Below are 18,558 nucleotides of genomic sequence, written 5' to 3' on the forward strand. Positions count from 1 at the left end.
TAAATGTTGGATCCCTAAATGAATTGTTAAGGTTCTTTCTCAAGAATGAACCTTGTAGCTTTGTAGATTTTTTTCTAGGAATATACTTTTTCATTATTCTGTGGATAACTTGATCTTTTTGTTTCGCTGTATTTTGTGTTTATAATATGAAGGGGGTCTATTTCAGGGAATAAATCTATTCCCAATTTGACCACATCTAGTTTTCTCAGGTCACATAGAGCACAGCCACAGGCCGGACATAATCTAAAGTGCCTCAGACCCAACTTTGTGAAGCATTCACTGTCCAACAGAGTTGGTCACATTTTCTTCCATAATACAGCCTTTGAGCTGGGGGTGTATAAAATTATCAGAGGTTGACCTGGGATGAAGTAGTTGGATACATTTTCCTTGGCAGAGAGGCTGGTAAAGAGCAAGCGTAGATTTAACTTAATTGGTGGAAGGATTTGAGGTTTCATGCAGGGACTAAAAATGAAAAGCATAGTGTCGTTTCGAAACTGGCTGTCTAAAAGAGTGATGGAAGCAGAAATGTTGCTTCATTTTATATGGAGTAACCCATCTCCAAGGCTATGGTCCAAGAACCGAGAAGTAACTTGGAAGAGTTCAGCATTTCACTGTGCAGATGTGGTGGTTAAAAAGGTTTGTAGTAAATTTCTTTGGTGTGGAGTTCAATTTTTTAAAAATAAAAACTCAAAATCCAGATGCGTGCTGCTGGACAAAACTTGTCCCGTAACATTGCTGCTGTCTCTTTGTCTTCCATTGACTGTGAAAGAAAGGATGGAAATTTGAGTTCGGGACTGTCAGGGAATTTGTCCAAAGCATAAAATTACAGGTGGAGGGAGACAAAATCTGGGAATAATTTGTCTCCCACCCTCTCACTAAGGGGAGGAAATATGTGAGTATTGAAAAAAATATATCTGAGAGGAATCAAAAAGATTTTGAATGGTTCTATCTTTAGAACTGAATATTAAAAATGATTAAAATTAGAATGTTGCAGTTTGGAGTTTCATAAGTCATTAGCTCGGGGAATGTAGGCACTGGTTGGTGCACAATTTAGCTTTTATTTTGCATGGTGTGTGAAATTTCCATGCCTGTTAGATAATGATCCGGGTTGGAATATTGTCATGTCTGTAACACCGTGTGCATTATGTCCTATGGCATTCGTATTCCCTATGGTCTTTTAACATTTGGAATCTAAAGGTCCCAAATTAAATTTTAAATTAATATTTTGGCACTTGTAGAGGTGTCACAAAAGTGGTATTTAACATTCGGCTCTTATTTCCTTCTGAAAAGGTTAATAAATAAACAGATGCCTGCATTGACTGTTCATACAGAACCCTGCTTGTGGTTTTCTGGAGAGAATATGGCTTGGAATTACACCATTGACCACATTAGGTGGGCGTTGCAGATTGGGGGTGATTTGGATGGCCTCCTGACTGGTTCTCATACTGTTGATGATATGAATACTTTATTTAATCTGATTAACTGAGGAAGTTTGCAAAACTGCTGCAGTGGAAATACAGCAATTTTGAATTATGCACATCTTTAATTAAATGTGAAAATAAAGAACAGCTTCAGAGTTGGAGGGGAGGGCTAAACTGTACAGAAAACTTGGCTAACTTGAGTTCCTTTAACTTTTCATTCCAGAATTGCAAGTTTTCTGCTTCGTTTGTGGTTTGGAAATATGTAAAAACATCCTCCAACCCAAAATGTTTGCACTGGAACTTTGACAAAGTACAATTAATCCCTTTTTTCTTGCAATAGATCCGTATCTTCATTTGCTTATTTACTTAAAGATGTGTTTGGAGTCTTGCTTCAGCATTGCCCTTTGCAATAATAATGTAAAGGAAATCCTTCGTATTTAGTTCTGTAGGGTTGTATATGGAGACCCCATATCACCAGCTCCCAGATGGAGGTTGAAGTCTTTCTATTCATCCGCTTCAGTGCAAATCATTACACTATGGTACATCTGTTAACCTAATATTTGCTGGCTCATGAGTCCGTGCCACCCGCTGACACCCAATTAACCTAACCCTTGGTACATTTTGAAGGGTGGGAGAAAACTGAAGCACTCAGAGGAAACCCACGCAGACAACGGGAGAATGTACAAAACTCCTTACAGTCAGCGCCGGATTTTAAGCTGGGTCACTGACGCCGTTACAGCGTTACACTAACCACCACGCTAATTATGCCACCCAACAAAGTTGTATTTTTGCTATACTGAATAAGATGCCAATCATTCCATGTTGGAATACACTGTGCAAAAATGTCCAGAATGCATTTCATGAAGCTTTTTTTTTTAATTTACACAATTTTGCTGCAAAGAATAGAGAGATATATGTCTGCAAAAGCAGCAACATTTTAGTTTAAATTGGGCATTGCGTTTGGCGCAGACATGTGTGCCAAAGGGCCTGTTGTGTTTTATGTAAAACATTTTCTTGGAACTCAACCGAAGAATGGGTGCAGCCCTAAAATTAAAGCCACTGTGTGTAGATGGAGGGGAGGTCTTTTCAAATTACTCCAACAAGGGGAAGTCTCTCTAAGTGCATATAACATTTGTTTTTGGGATTTGGCCATCAATGGCAAGACGAGCAGTTACTGCCTATCATACCTTTGTGGTGAGCTGCCACCTTGAATCGTTGCCGACCACCTGGTGAAGGGAGTCTCGCCGTGCTCTTCGATAGAGAGACTCAGGCTTGGATCCATTGGTGATGAAGGGCCAGCGATACATTTTCAAGCCAGGATTGTGTGCGACTTTTTATTTTAAGTTGAATTTTATTTAAAACGCAGTTGAAACTGATTCCAGCCATTAAGACTCGTGTCATCCAATGAACCCAGGGGAAAACCCACTCAGCTCACGGGAACGAAGTACAAACTCCTTACAGACAGCACTAGATTCGTATCCAGGTTGCTGGTGTAATAGAGCCGCGCAAACCACTATACTAAGTGGAGGCCTCTGGTTTGGGAGTGGTTGCTGTAGTGATGTGGACAAGCAGTTAAGGTGCAGACACAATTGGGCGGTACTGAAGGTAATGAATGCTTAAGGTAGTTAATTTACCATGGTCAAAGATTACAGCCATTCTCTGAAGAACACATGAAATAGGAGCAGGATATTTGGAGCCTCTTCTGCTGAACCATTAAGTAAGATCATGGCTTGTCTTTCATCTTAGCGTCACATTCCTGCACTGACCCTATATCCCTTGAACAACTTGATATTCGAAATTGTCCATCCCTTGAACATGCTTAGCGACTAGCTTCCTCGGCTTTTGGGGGTAGAAATGTATTAACATTCAGGTGAAGGCATTTCTACTCCTCTCTCTGGAATTATCTTATTTTGAGATTGATCCCTGATTCTTTGCAGCCTATCCAGGTGAAACATTATAACTTCATCTACCCTGTCAAGCTCCACAAGATTTGTATGTTTCAGTGAGATAACATCCTTTTAAACTCTAGGCCTGGTCTGCTTAATCTTGTGCAGTCATTCCTCCCCTGCACCTTGGGAAGCAGTTTGTTGAATTTCATGTGGTTTTTGTGTTGCGTAGTTCTTGGCCATTTTCTGATTTAGATTTTTTGCTGACCCTCATTTGGTACTGGGGAGAAAAATCTAAAGTTTAAGACTTAAAAATTGACAAGTTGTCCAGTTTACTATTTTTAAAACAATCTTTTATTAGAGATTTAAAGGAGGTTTAATATTTATAATTCAAGACCAAACAATGTACAAGATACCCTGTTTGTTTGAAATGCACATTATTTAATCATCCCCAGTGATTATTTTGTACCATCTGTTATGGGCATGGGGTCCTAAATACGTCAGAAGTATTTGGAGAAAAGTACAAAATTTGAAATGCCAATCTCGTGGTCTAGTGCAGACCAGGTCCTGATATGAAAGAGAAGGTCAAAGTCCTGGATGATAGCAGCCTGATTGGACTCTTCAGTTATGTGACTTTTCTGATATTGGTATTTCAGGTGATGTAGCGGTAAAGATTCTAAAGGTGACTGATCCAACACCAGAACAACTCCAGGCTTTTCGGAATGAAGTTCAGGTCCTAAGGTAAGAAAAAGTTGACATTTTCTACTTGAGTTTTGGCCAATATCCCATTTAAGAAATACTGTCAGAAATGTAGATTATTTTGCCACTTGGTTCTTTGAGCCAGAATTCTACAGCACAGAAACAGACCTTTTGACCCATCCTGCCATGCTGTCTGAGCTAGTCTCAATTGGCCATGTTTACCCATATCCCCCTCAGTATTTTCTATCCATGTACCTGTCTAAATGCCGGTTACAATGATCCCTGTGTCTACCATTTCTCTGGGCACCTCATTCCATAAACCCACCACCCTCTGTCTGTGTGAAGAAGATACCTCTCAGGTCCCTTTTAAATATTTCCCCTCCCCTTAAATCTGCACCCTCTAGTTTCAGATTCACCTACTCTGGTAGAATGTACCAAAGTACATTCATGATGGGCACATGATAGAGCATAGGAGGCTAAGGGGGATAAATCTCATGGAGGTTCATAAAGTCATGATGGGCCCAGGTAATGTTAGTACTTTCGTAACTTCTGCCCTCCATGATTTTATAAGCTTCCAGAAGATCTCCTCCCCACCACCCTCTCCCTTCCCCCTCCCCTTAGCCTCCTATGCTCTAGGGAGAAAAGACCCAGCCTATGTAGCCTTTCATTATAAGAAGTCTACCGGACATGAATCTTTTCTTCACCCTTTCTAGCTTCATGATATCTTTCCTGTAGTTAGGTAACAATACTCCAAGAGCGGTCTCACCAGAGGTGGTCACATGATGGAATAGGGACTGGTTTGGTGAAACCAGCCTTCTCCAGAGCAAGTGAAAAAAAGTGATAGAAAAACAGTTTTGATTCACAAAATTAAAAAAAAATCATTAAGTAAACAGTGGAGGAAAAGCCAAAGGATGGCATCGAAGACTTTTAACGACAAGCAAATAAATCGTCAGGAAACAAAGAGGAAGGCCTTACTGGAGTTCAGGATCTGGGAGCTCTCCTGAAGAAGGCAGCCTGAGCTGTGAGGCCAGTAGGCGACCAGCTCAAGGGCGATGTCGCGCAGGGGAGAGAAGTGCCAGTGCGCCTGTGCTACTCCTTGCACATGCACGGAACGGATTTCAGACAAGGCAGTGGCGAGTGTGAATGTCAGCAGCAGACTGCTGCAAACAATGGAAATAAATATAGACAAAATGGCAAAGGAAACTGGCTTATCAGAGAGTGAAGATATGGATGAAGGGAAAGAAACTGTGGAAGAAACAAAAGAGATTCAGAAGAAAATGAAAGGTAAAAGGCAAATTCAAATGGTAGATAAAAAGTATTTTGATGATCAGATAAGAACATTGATGTCAGAGTTTAAAGCGATTAAAAGCTGTGTACAGGAAACTGATGTAAACATTCAATGAATGGAAAATGTAATGATAGAAATGAAAAGGCAATATGAAGAAGTAAAAGAAGGAGAAACTGGGCATGGAATTGGACATGACTGGTTTAAAGGAAAAAATGGAAGCTAGAGATAAATATATTTTATGAGGTCCCAGGACTTACAGGCCCAGAAAATTGACATTCTAGAGAATTTTAGCAGACGTAATAATATAAAAATCGTGGTCCTGAAAGAAAGTGAGGAAGGTACAGATATAAAAGGATTTTTAAAACAGTGGATCCTGCAAATTTTAGGAACAGAAGAACTTCAAAAAGAGATTGAAAGAGCCCACAGGGCTTTGGCACCGAAACCGCAATCGCAGCAAAAACTGCGATCCATATTGGTAAAGTTACTTCGGTATCCGACAAGGGGAAAAATATTGTCGCTGGCTGTTAAAAAGAGTAAAAGAAGTCAAGGGACCATTGGAATACAAGGAGAATAAAATATTTTTCTATCCAGACATAAGCTTTGAACCTTTAAAGAAGTGCAAGGAGTTTAATTCATCAAAAGCTTTATTAAGGAGAAAAGGCTACAACTCTGTTTTGTGTCATCCAGGGGTTTTGAAGATATTTATTCCTGGCAGACAAAATAGGCTGTTTTCTGACCCAGGAAAAGCTCGAAACTTTGCCGAATAACCATCAAGAAGAAGAGTAAGAGATATAACAAAAAGACTGTTAAAGATAATGTATATATAAATACTTTGGGAAGTTAGTAACTTGATTATATGAAAACTTGGTTTAATTGTGTAAAAAAAAAATTGTAAATTCTCTGGGGGAGGGCTGGGGATAGGGATGGATGGATGGACTACTGCAGAATCAGTTGACAATTGCAGTATATACTGCAACCAACGAAGTTAAAGGTTGTCTTGCAGGTTAAAGGGGGATTTCTTCTTGTTTTCTTATTTACAATTCTTTAGTCTGCTTATAGCTCCTTTTTTTCTGTTATTTGTGTCAGTGCATATAGTAAGAAATAATAACTTTCAAAGGTGTATGTTTAGAGGAAGAGAGTTGGAGGGTTTGAGGGTGGTATATAGGAAAAATGGGTTAAGAAAATGAATACACTGAAATGTATAACTATCAATATTAATGGAATGCACAACCAAATTAAGAGGAAATAATTATTGACATAAAAAGGAAAAAATAGATCGAGCATTTGTGCAAGAAACATACTTAACAGAGGCAGAACATCTTAAATTGAAGAGAGACTGGGTAGGATGTGTAGTAGCATCATCTTATAATTCAAAAGCTAAGGGTGTAGCTATTTTAATTAATACAAGTTTGCCTATTAAAATAGAAAAAGTAATCACAGACCAGGCTGGTAGATATAATATGATAGTATGCCAGATATATGTAGAATCTTGGAAGTTATTAAATATGTACCTAAGGAAGATGACCAAATATTTATGCAAGACATTCTTTTTAACGTTATCAAACACACAAGGACATATTCTACTAGGGGGAGATTTTAATTTTAGCTTTGATCCGTTATTAGATAAAACCAGGAAAAATAAACCAAAAAATAAAGCAGCCAAATTTATGTTAAGCTCAATGCAGGATATGAAAATAATAGACATTTGGAGAAAACAACTCCCAAAGGAAAGAAATTATTCATATTACTCCAAAAGGCATAAAACGTACTCTAGGATTGATATGTATCTGTCCAAGTACAAGGGAGAGTTCAAAACACTGAAAATAAAGCAAAATTCTTATCAGATCATTCACCCTAACTATTATCAATTACTCCACCAAAAAGATATAGATGGAGACTTGATCCCATTCTGTTAAAAAGGTAAGAATTTTGGGAATTTATAGAACAACAAATTAAAATATACTTTGATATGAATTCATATTCTTAAACAGATAAATTTATATTATGGGATGCGATGAAAGCCTTTATTAGAGGGCAAATAATCAGTTATATGATCAAAATTAAAAAAGGACACTGCTGGGAAATAGAACAATTGGTAAAAGATATAGTAATTTTAGGGGTTTGAGAAAAGGAAGAGAGGCTGACCTTCAGAAAGGATCCTGGAGCTGTTCGCCAGGCAATATCCAAGGGAGAGAGGCCAGAAGCTGGGGAGACCTTGCACACTGCTACACAAGGTCTCCTCCGACAATGGCCATCAACATTGGGTGAAGAGATGACTCTGAAATGTGCGACTCCTAGCACATGTGCAGAGCACACCAAAAAAAGAGGAAACTTGAAAAAAGATACAAGATACTCACAGCTCCAGCGATCAAGAAGAGGACCTGGAAGAACAAAAGAAAGACCAAGTGTGATCTACAATCAAGAAAAAAAGCAGGGATAGGTACAGAAGTTTTTTTATCTTCTGGAAAAATGAAGCAATTTTTAGATTCTTTCTAACAGTCTATGGAAGTATTAACTGATGAAGTAAGGAAGAATGGTGACAAGATTGAAAGATTAATGCAACAAGTTGACAAAAGATACGAAATAATGGATGGGAAAATTAAAGGTAATGAATCTGAGATTCAAAATATTAAAGATCACATGAAGAAAGTACAAGCAGAAGCTGCTGCCAAGAACAATCAGTTAATGCTAAAAATAGACATTTTGGAAAATTTTAGTAGACATAATAATATCAAGATTGTTGGACTTAAAGAAGGTGATGAAGGGCAAGATTTGAAGAAATTTTTGCAACGATCGATACCGGAATCTTTGGGTCAGGCTGAATTTCAAGGAGATCTGGAGATTGAACGAGCCTGACCTAAACCTCAGCCTGACCAAAGGTCCCGTCCAGTACTTGTCAGATTCCTTCAATATGAAGTAAGAGAGAAGATATTGGAGTTGGGAGCAAAGCAAGCTACAAAGAGACAATCACCTTTGATTTATAACGAAAATAAGATTTTCTTTTATCCAGACAAGTTTTGATTTCTTTAAAAAAGAGAAAAGAGTTTAATCCAGTTAAACATGTTTTGAGATATCCTGCTGTTCTGAAAGTATTTGTCCCAGATGGAAGAAATAGATTTTTTTACAGAGCCTAAGGAAGCAAAGGTATATGTCAATTCATTGCTTGCTAAAGAACAACAAGTTGCTGATACTTGAATTAATTACAAAATTGAAAGAATTTTACTGTAACTGAAATTACATTGTGTTTCAAGAGAGTTTAAAGGGGGAGGAAGGTTTAACCTATAATGCACGTGATCTATTTTGATAAGATCAATGGATTATTAGACAATGGAAAAACTATAGCAAGGCATGGTATGGTATATCGAGTGAGTTAGTGGGGAATATGATGCAGACCACTGCAAAATCATGGGTACAAATGTGATATTTTTTGCATTCGTATAGATCAAGGGAATTAGAGATGTTTTACCATCACGCACCTCTGTGGGTTTTTCTTTACTACTTCTTACTTCTTTTCTTTATCTCTTTTGTTCAAAGTCTGGATTGTTTATGAACGTAGTATGTTATACAAAGAGTATTGGAGTGAGGGGGAAGGGGACACTGGATGGACATACAGTTTAATGCTGGTGTTTAATAGAAGGGAAATTGACTTTTATTGGTATTATTAACGGAATTCAGAATCTGATAACGAGAAAAAGGTTATTAAGTTATATGAAAAAAAACTCAAGTGGATATAGCTTTTTAAACAAGAAACTCATTTAACGGAAATAGATTGGGTAGGAATGGTATTGCCTTTTTCATTTAATTCTAAAGCCAGAGCGGTAGCGATTTTAATAAATAAAAGTTTACCAATTAAAATATTGGACATATTTATTGATAAAGTGGGAAGTTATGTGATGGTGAATTGTAAAATCTATTTGGAATATTGGACACTTGAATATATATGCACCGAATATAGATGATGGAAAATTTATACTGTATCTTTTTATGCAATTAGCCAATGCAAAGGGGAAAATAATCATGGGAGGAGATTTTAAATTTTCTTTTGATTCTAAGTTGGATAGATCAGGTGGAATTATGGTTAAAAACAAGTTAGTTAAAGCTGTAATGAATTTTTTGAATGAAATGCAACTTGTTGATAGTTGGAGGAAGATGCATCTTGGTATTAGGGACTATTCATTTTATTCTTTTAGATATAAGACATATCCACATATAGATATGTTCTTAATCTCTTCTCAGCTACAAGCAAGAATTCAAAAGATTGAATACCAAGCAAGAATATTAGCTGATCATTCACCTTTAGTTTTGTCAATTGTTTTGGAAGAAGAACAAAATATAGGTTATAGATGGAGGTTTAACACTGCATTGTTTAAAAAGGCAAGATTTTTGTGAAGTTATAAGATAGCAGATAAAATTTTTTCCAGAGACTAATGAACAATCTGGAACCAATAAATTTGTGGTTTGGGACTCTATGAAGGCTTATTTAAGAGGGAAAATGATATGTTATACAGCTAAGATTTTAAAAAATGTCTGAAGTTAACCACTTGGAAAAATAAATAACAAAGTTGGAAAAAGAATTACAGATTCAAGTGAATGTTGAGAAACGAAGAATATTGGAATTTTTAAAAATTGAAATTTAATGAAATACATACATATAAAATGGAGAGAGATGCAAGGCGGACTCGACAAAAATATTACCAGTTGGAAGATAGAACCCATAAAGTTTTAGCGTGGCAATTGAAGACAGAGCAATTATTGAGAACAATAATAGCCATAAAAGAGGAATCTGATCACCTTACTTATAAAACACAGGGTATTAATGATGTTTTTATGAAATTTTATGAAATTATATCTTTGAAAGAAGGAGATAAAATGGATGAATATCACAAATTATATTGCTGGAATTAAATATTGAGAAGACTGAATTAACAAACTCTTTTATTGATACAGAAATATATGAAATATTGATGTCTTTTTACCAAATAATAAGGCTCCAGGAGAGGATGGTTCCTCTCTGGGGTTTTTAAAGAGTTATTGATCCCTATATTTATGGGATTGCTAGATCAAATGAATGACTCTTGTTATTTACCAGTCGTTTAAAACAGCATTAATAACAGTCATTCAAAAAAAATAAAGAAGGATCCTTTGCTTTCATCTTCATATAAACCAATATCATTATTGAATACAGATTATAAAATTTTGTCTAAATTATTAGCCAATAGATTAGCTAAATATTTACCTAAATTGATAAATACGGACAAACGGGTTTCATGAAGATTAGATCAGCTGATAATATTGTAAGTTTTTAAGTTTATTAAATGTAGCTCAAAAAAGAAAAAATACTATCAATAGCTTTGGCTCTAGATGCAGAAAGAGCGTTTGGCAGATTAGAATGGGGCTATTTAAAATATTGGCGGTTTTTGGAATTCCAATAAATTTTAGAAATTGGATAAGGGCATTATAGGCTAAAGTAGTTACAAATAGATATCAAAATCTTTCTTATTGAAAAGACCATCTGGACAAGGTTGTCCATTATCACCATTTTTATTTGTGCTGGCCATAGAACATTTAAGAGACATGATGAGAAGAGATAATGAGATTAATGGCTTTAAGATAAAAGATAAAGAACATAAAATTAGTCTTTTTGCATATGATGTAATGTTTTACAAACCCTGAAATTTCATTAAAAAATAAACGTACAATTTTTGGTGGAGTACGGGTTAATATCAGGTTACAAAGTAAATATTGATAAAATTGAAGTGATGCCAATGATTGAGACGGATTATACTCAAATTGTAAAAAATGACAAAATTTAAATGGCAGAAGGAGACAGTTTCCAGGAATCTGAACTAATCAAATACCTTAAATAGAAAGTCCCATTCTAATCTATCAAATGCTTTTTCTGCATCTGAAGTAATTGCCATCACTGGAATTTTCCTTTTTTTTGTGCCACATTTATCAAACATAAAAATCTCACTATATTAGCTGCCTTCCTTTATGTAATAAACTCCGTCTGGTCCATATTAATTAATTTTGGAAGTATCTTAACCAAATAATTATCCCAAAATTTGGATACAATTTTATAATCTACATTTAACAAAGATATTGGTCTACGTGAAGATGTTTGTTAAGGATTTTTCCCCTTTTTTGGGAAACAGTTTAGACCCTTGCCTTTAGACGTGGGCAAGTGAAAATGAGGAGGAGCCAACCAGGTGGCCACAAACCACTATCTCAATAAAGCCTTTTATTTACATAAAACCTTTAACATTGTAAAATAATCCCAGAAGTGATTAATTTGGCACTGGGCCATATATAAATCTATGTAAACTAGCTAACCAAATCCTTGGTCAAAGAGTTTGATATTAACATTTAGAGAGGAAAAAAAGGACATTTTTGGAGAGAATTCCAGAGCTTAGTATCTAGACGTCCGATAGCATGGATGCTAGTGATGGAGTAAGAAATTCAGAAGTGTTAAGCTGGAAGAAGATATGAGGCCAAAGGAAAGAGTTTGTCATTTTATAGGCTCTCATGCTTTACCTAATGATCATTGCCATCTTCAGCAGCCTGATCTAGAGTCTCCCCACCCCACCATCGACGTGGTCTACTGGGATCTTTGAATGAAGAGGGCACGTAAAATCATTGAGGACCCCTTCCACCCTGCACACAGCATCTTTCAGTTGCTCCCTTTGAGAAAGAGATAACAGGAGGATCAGAGCCAGCGCCACCGGGCTGAGAAACAGCTTCTTCCCACAATGCTGAATTGTTCACAGTAACCATTCGAGATGCTCATATTTACGAAACGATATATATGAATATTTGTCCTGCATATATATTGTGTGTCTGAATGTGCGTTGGGTCTGGTTGTGTGTCTGCATGTTTTGCAACGAGAACCAGAGAATGCTGTTTTGTCAGGTTGTACTTGTGTAATCAGATGACAATAAGCTTGATTTGACTAGATCTGGCTGGAGATACCACCAGAGACCTGAGAAGTGTTTCTGAACCTTGGCATGCAAGTTCAGAGCTCCCTTAAAATGGTGACACAAGTGGTTAGGGTAGTGTAGAAGGCATTTAGCTTGCTTGCCTTCATCGGTAAGGACATTGACCTTAAGGGTTGAGACATTGCTTTGCAGCAGTGAAAGATATTGATGAGGCCATACTTGCTATGTTGTGTGTTGTTCTTGTCACCAAACAATAGAAAGCATTAGAGAGCTTTCAGGATTTTGCCTGAAAGAAAGGGTTTCAGTTACAAGGAGAAAATTGGTTAGGATTGTTTTAATTGGAGCACAGAAAGCTGAGGGGCAACTTTTATAGACGTTTATAAGATTACTAAGGTGATAGATAGATAGCCTTTTGCCCAGGATAAGGGAGTGTAACATTAGAGGGCACAGGTTTAATGCATGAGGGGAAAGATTTAAAGATCTAAAGGTCACATCTTTCCCACACAGAGAGATGTGGATGTATGGAACAAGCTGTCAGAGGAGGTGGGAGAACCTGGTCTAATTGCAGCATTTAAAAAATCATTAACATTTTTGTTTGGGTGCCTGCCTACATTTTGCTGATTGGTGAAGGGCTCAAGCCTGAAATGATGGTTATGTATCTTTATCTTTGCTCTATGAAGGACACTGTTTGACCAAGTGACTTTCTCCAGCGTTACATTTTTACTTCAATTACGGTGTCTGCAAACCTTCCTGTTTTACTCCTGAACAGGTTAATGGATAGGAAAGGAAGAGAGGAACATTGCAGGAAAATGGGATTAGTTTTGGGAGGCACCTTAGTCAACACAGGTCAAGCGTGTGTTTGTGTTCTGACACATCATGACCGCTACCCAGTCTCCCAACGCTTCCAGATGAAAGATTTTCCTTTTCATGTTTAGATTCCTTCACTGCGCCTCTAATGTCCACAACTGTTTATGGGCAGTCTCCCCAAACCCTTCAGTCTGACTGTCTCCAATTTTAAAATATGTTTTTAAATAAACCCTCAGAGAAAACTCTCCTGGGGACATCTTTAGTGGAATTCCCATTTTGTATAAATTGTATTTCTGAAATGCTTTGGGGTGTCCTTCAATGTGAAGTGGACTTTTACGTTCTTGATGCTTTTGCTTAAAAGCTGCTGAGAGCTCACTGAACCTTTCTAAATCCAGTCTCCTGCTGGAAAGGTTGAGGAGGTTTCGCGCTCCATGCACTAAGCTTCCCGAGGGTCTCACACGTTAGAGAGGGAAATTGTTGGTTTGAATTTCTGATGCAGCATCCTGTAAATAAGTGTAAGTCTGTATGTATGTATGTGAATTAAACCAAACAAGTATGATCATTTGGATGAGATGCAGCGATTTCATCACCTGTTCGACCTGACAAACAGTAATCCTTGATGAGCCTGAGAGATGGGACTTAAAATAAAACATGTACAGGAAAATCCCTGGTATCCGGAATTCAAGCAACCAACAACCCAACCAACCGGCAAAAAAAAAATAAGCAAAAAATTAGAATGATTAGGAATGAATAAGAATTTAAATAAAAGTTTAAAACTGGAAAAGTAAATGTTCTCTGAAGCAACACAACATCATGGAGATGGGAGCCAACGTTCAGTCAGCAGAGCGCTCTGGTCGAGCCACTCACGCAGCAGCTGTTTGAATGAAGTTTCAATAAAGTTGTGTTTGAATAAAATGGCGGTGTCCAGGATGAAGAGCTGGCCGATGTCGCTCGCCACTGGGTTGACTCTTCCAAAGGGTCTCCCTATCCTTGTCTGGGAAGAATCTTTATTGGTATATTAGTAAGTAAACTTTGGGGAGGGGGGGTTAATTATGATGGTGGCATGGTTAGTGTAGTGTTTAATGCAACACTGTTACAACGCCAGCAACTGGGGTTCAAATTTAAAATTAAGTTTTGTAAGTTACAGGAATTATATAATTAAAATGAACTTTACAAAATTAAGGACTACAATACCGATTTTCTTTTCCAAATTACTTTACATTTTGCACCGTCTTGACTTTTGAAATGTTTATTGTCGATACAGGTGTATTAGTTGGCCGCTGTCAGAATGTGTATCAGTCAACCGGAAAATTGACATATCCGGCATTCCCGGTGCCGGATACTGGGAATTTTATTGTATCCCCTTTCTAATGGCAGATACCTTACTGATGGGATTTTTGTTTTGATGCAGGAAAACTCGGCACGTAAACATCTTATTATTTATGGGCTACATGACGAAGTTTAACCTGGCCATTGTTACCCAGTGGTGCGAAGGCAGCAGCCTCTATCAACACTTGCACGTCCAGGAAATCAAGCTGGAGATGTTTCAGCTGATTGACATTGCTCGTCAGACAGCCCAAGGAATGGAGTGAGTGCCGCTTCATAAAGTATGTTTCAGTGTCGCGACCTCAGACCTGAGTAAAAACTTTCTCTGGTTTTAAAAATAGAAAGGGCTGGAAACATTTAGTAGGTCAGAAGCATCAGCAGAAAGAGAAACTGAGCTCCTGTTTAGGCCCGTTGTTAGAAATTGGAGGGAGGAAAAAAAAGAGGTAGTTTTTAGTTTCGGGAAGGGTGGAGGTGGATGGATAGGACAAAGGATGGTGAGGCCAGGTTTGTCTTGAGGTAAAATGTAAACAAGGTTATCTGGTTGGTGGGTTAATGGGGGCAGTTAGGGAGAAAGAACTTGGATAAAAGATGAGAGATTAACACAATTACAATGCAAATAAAGAAATGTAAATGTTGCAAAATGTGGAACCATTGTACATTCTCAATCAGACTGATTGGGGGGAGAATTGAGACGTTTGTGACAGATTGGCCAGTTCTGTTGTAGGTGGAATAATCGGGTTACCTGAAGCTGCAGAATTCAACATTGATTCTGGAAGGCTGAACCATGTCCAGATGGGTGCCATTCCTGAATATTGTAATGGTGCAGGAGCCACAGACAAATCAGAGTGGGCGTGGACTTCCCATAATGGTTACCCGGTCTGTGTCTTCTTCCACCAATAAAGAGGAGACGACAATGCAAACATCGAATGCAGCGGACTAAATCGGATAAGGTGTGAGGGAATTGCTTGATAGTGGGAAGAGAAAAAGGAAAATGATGGGTCTTGCATTTCATGCAGTTGCATAGGCTTCAAGAATGGGACGAGGGAATCTTTCTGAAATGTTGAATGTGGATGGAAGATGATATGTGTTCAGAATAGGTTCAAAGAGAATCGAGGCTGTGTTATCAACAAACAGTGGTCTTTATTTACACAGAAGGGGATTCATTTAAAAAAAAGGCACACAGACTAACCTGCTATAATGCACAAATAACTGCACATTGCTGCTAAACGTTCTCAACTCCTGATTGGGATTGCAAGGGTTAAACACACGATACCCATCACCCCTCTCTATCACTAGCAACTGTAGCGCACTAATAAACGGTAAATTACAATTTACAAGTATAGCAAATGAACCTGGTCTCCAGCAATGCCCACGGCTCGCGATCTTGGATGAGTCCCTTGCAGTTGGCCTTTTGGGGCTGCCCGTGGCCTGCAGCTTGGAGTTCAATGATGGTCTCCATTACTTCAGCAAGAACAGAGAGAGCGAGAAACTCCACATGCTGAGTTTTCAATGCAGGGCCCGTCCACATGATCTATGAAGACCAATTGCAAGTTGGCCTCAACCTGTGGGCAAATCTAACCACTGATTGGCACCTGGAGAACAAATCACACATCAGCCTCACCGCTGGGCAGATTAACCGTTGATTGGCAGGTGAGGTGACTCCTGTCTGGGTTCCAGGCAGAGGTCACATGACCATCTGTGATACAGATGTACGTGATGATAGAATCTTGTTTTTTTTTGTTTTTTTTTTTTTAAATTTTTTATTTTTCACACCATAAATCACAATAGCCATGATATACACTTTTTCTTTTCCACACATTTACAGTGACTTTTTCTCCCTCCCCCCTCCCTCCTCCCAAGCCACCCCCCCATCCCTCCCCCCTCTCATCCATTTTAGTTATACAATCTAGGTTGCATTAATTCAGTTAGACAATGTTGTCATTCAACAAAAATACACCAGAAATTCTACTGAGTCCATTTTTTTCTTCTCTTCTCCTTCCATCAACTTAGGTAATGTTTGTTCCCGGTAGGTTTTCGCTATTGTATTTAATGTAAGGCTCCCATACTTGTTCGAATATTTCAATATTATTTCTTAAACTATATGTTATTTTTTCTAATGGAATACATTTATTCATTTCTATATACCATTGTTGTATTTTCAAATTATCTTCCAATTTCCAGGTTGACATAATACATTTTTTTGCTACAGCTAGGGCTATCTTAACAAATCTTTTTTGTGCATCCTCCAAGTCAATTCCAAATTCTTTATTTTTTATGTTACTTAGGAGAAAGATCTCTGGATTCTTTGGTATATTGTTTTCTGTTATTTTATTTAATATCTGATTGAGATCATCCCAAAATTTTTCTACTCTCTCACATGTCCAGATTGCATGAATTGTTGTTCCCCTTTCTTTTTTACATCGAAAACATCTATCAGATACTGTTGGGTCCCATTTATTTAACTTTTGCGGTGTAATGTATAGTCTGTGTAACCAATTATATTGTATCATACGCAGCCTCGTATTTATTGTATTTCTCATCGTTCCAGAGCATAACTTCTCCCATGTTTCCTTTTTTATCTTTATATTTAGTTTTGGTAGTTCAATTTTAGTCAAAAATTCATCTATTTTCCCTTCTTTCCCTTCGTTTTCGGTTCGGTATAATTGTTCATAGAATTCTCTGAAGTTTTCCTTAATTTCTTTTGGATTATATGTAATTTGTTTGTCTTTTTTCCTTGTTGCCAATACCATTTTCTTAGTTTGCTCTGTCTTAAGCTGCCATGCTAGGATTTTGTGTGTTTTTTCCCCTAGTTCATAATATTTCTGTTTTGTCTTCATTATATTCTTCTCCACCTTATATGTTTGTAATGTTTCATATTTTATTTTTTTATCCGCCAATTCTCTTCTTTTGGTTGTATCTTCCTTTATTGCTAATTTTTTTTCTATGTTTATTATTTCCCTTTCCAACTGCTCTGTTTCCTGATTATAGTCCTTCTTCATCTTGGTTGCATAACTTATTATTTGCCCTCTAATGAATGCTTTCATTGCGTCCCATAGTATAAACTTATCTTCCACTGATTCCGTATTTACTTCAAAGTACATTTTTAATTGTTTTTCAATAAATTCTCTAAAATCCTGTCTTTTAAGTAGCATGGGGTTTAATCTCCATCTATACATTCTTGGAGGGATGTCTTCTAGCTCTATTGCCAATAACAGGGGTGAGTGGTCCGATAATAGTCTAGCTTTATATTCCGTTTTCCTAACTCTCCCTTGTATGTGGGCTGATAACAGGAATAGGTCTATCCTTGAGTATGTTTTATGTCTAGTCGAGTAGTATGAGTATTCCTTTTCTTTTGGGTTTTGTTTCCTCCATATGTCCACAAGTTTCATTTCTTGCATTGATTTAATTATAAATTTGGTTACTTTGTTCTTCCTGTTAATTTTTTTCCCCGTTTTATCCATATTTGGATCCAAATTCAGATTGAAATCCCCTCCTATTAGTATGTTCCCTTGCGTATTAGCTACCTTCAAAAAGATATCTTGCATAAACTTTTGATCTTCTTCGTTAGGTGAATATATATTAAGTAGATTCCAAAGCTCTGAATATATCTGACATTTTATCATAACATATCTCCCTGCTGGATCTATTATTTCCTCTTCTATTTTAAATGGCACATTTTTGCTAATTAATATAGCCACTCCTCTTGCTTTTGAATTATACGATGCTGCTGTTACATGTCCTACCCAATCTCTCTTTAATTTCTTGTGCTCCAATTCAGTTAAATGTGTTTCTTGGACAAATGCTATATCTATTTTTTCCTTTTTCAGTAAATTTAGTAGTTTCTTCCTTTTAATTTGGTTATGTATTCCATTAATATTTAGAGTCATATAGTTCAGCGTAGCCATTTTATATTTTGTTTATCTTCTCTTTCCGTTTTTCCATCATTACCTTTCCTCCTTTTCCATTTCTGTTTTCTTATTTTCAACTCTTTACCAGACAACATTCCTACAACATCCAACATTTTCCTTATTCTCCTATTTCTATCTTCTTTATCCCCAATCTCCCCTTCCCCTCCTGAGTTGCCCTTTATCCCTTGTCGGACAACCACATCTCCCCTCTCCATTTGGATTTGCGAATCCACTCGCAAGCGTCAACTGATTTTGCAGTGACCGCTCTTTTCCCCCCACCCAGCCCCC

General features: G+C 37.3%; 1 protein-coding gene across 10 annotated transcripts in view; it reads left to right on the top strand.

Annotated features, from left to right (window-relative positions):
* Nucleotides 1-18,558, top strand: part of raf1b (Raf-1 proto-oncogene, serine/threonine kinase b) — a 108,790-nt gene that overhangs the window by 64,708 nt on the left and 25,524 nt on the right. For all 10 annotated transcript variants that reach the window (XM_069939828.1, XM_069939831.1, XM_069939829.1 and 7 more), the window contains 2 exons: nucleotides 3,964-4,048; nucleotides 14,448-14,624. In XM_069939828.1, the coding sequence (XP_069795929.1) occupies nucleotides 3,964-4,048; nucleotides 14,448-14,624 (262 nt within the window). The remainder of the gene's footprint in view (nucleotides 1-3,963; nucleotides 4,049-14,447; nucleotides 14,625-18,558) is intronic.

Source organism: Narcine bancroftii, chromosome 5 (genome assembly GCF_036971445.1).
Source record: "Narcine bancroftii isolate sNarBan1 chromosome 5, sNarBan1.hap1, whole genome shotgun sequence".
NCBI classification, from domain to species: Eukaryota; Metazoa; Chordata; class Chondrichthyes; order Torpediniformes; family Narcinidae; genus Narcine; species Narcine bancroftii.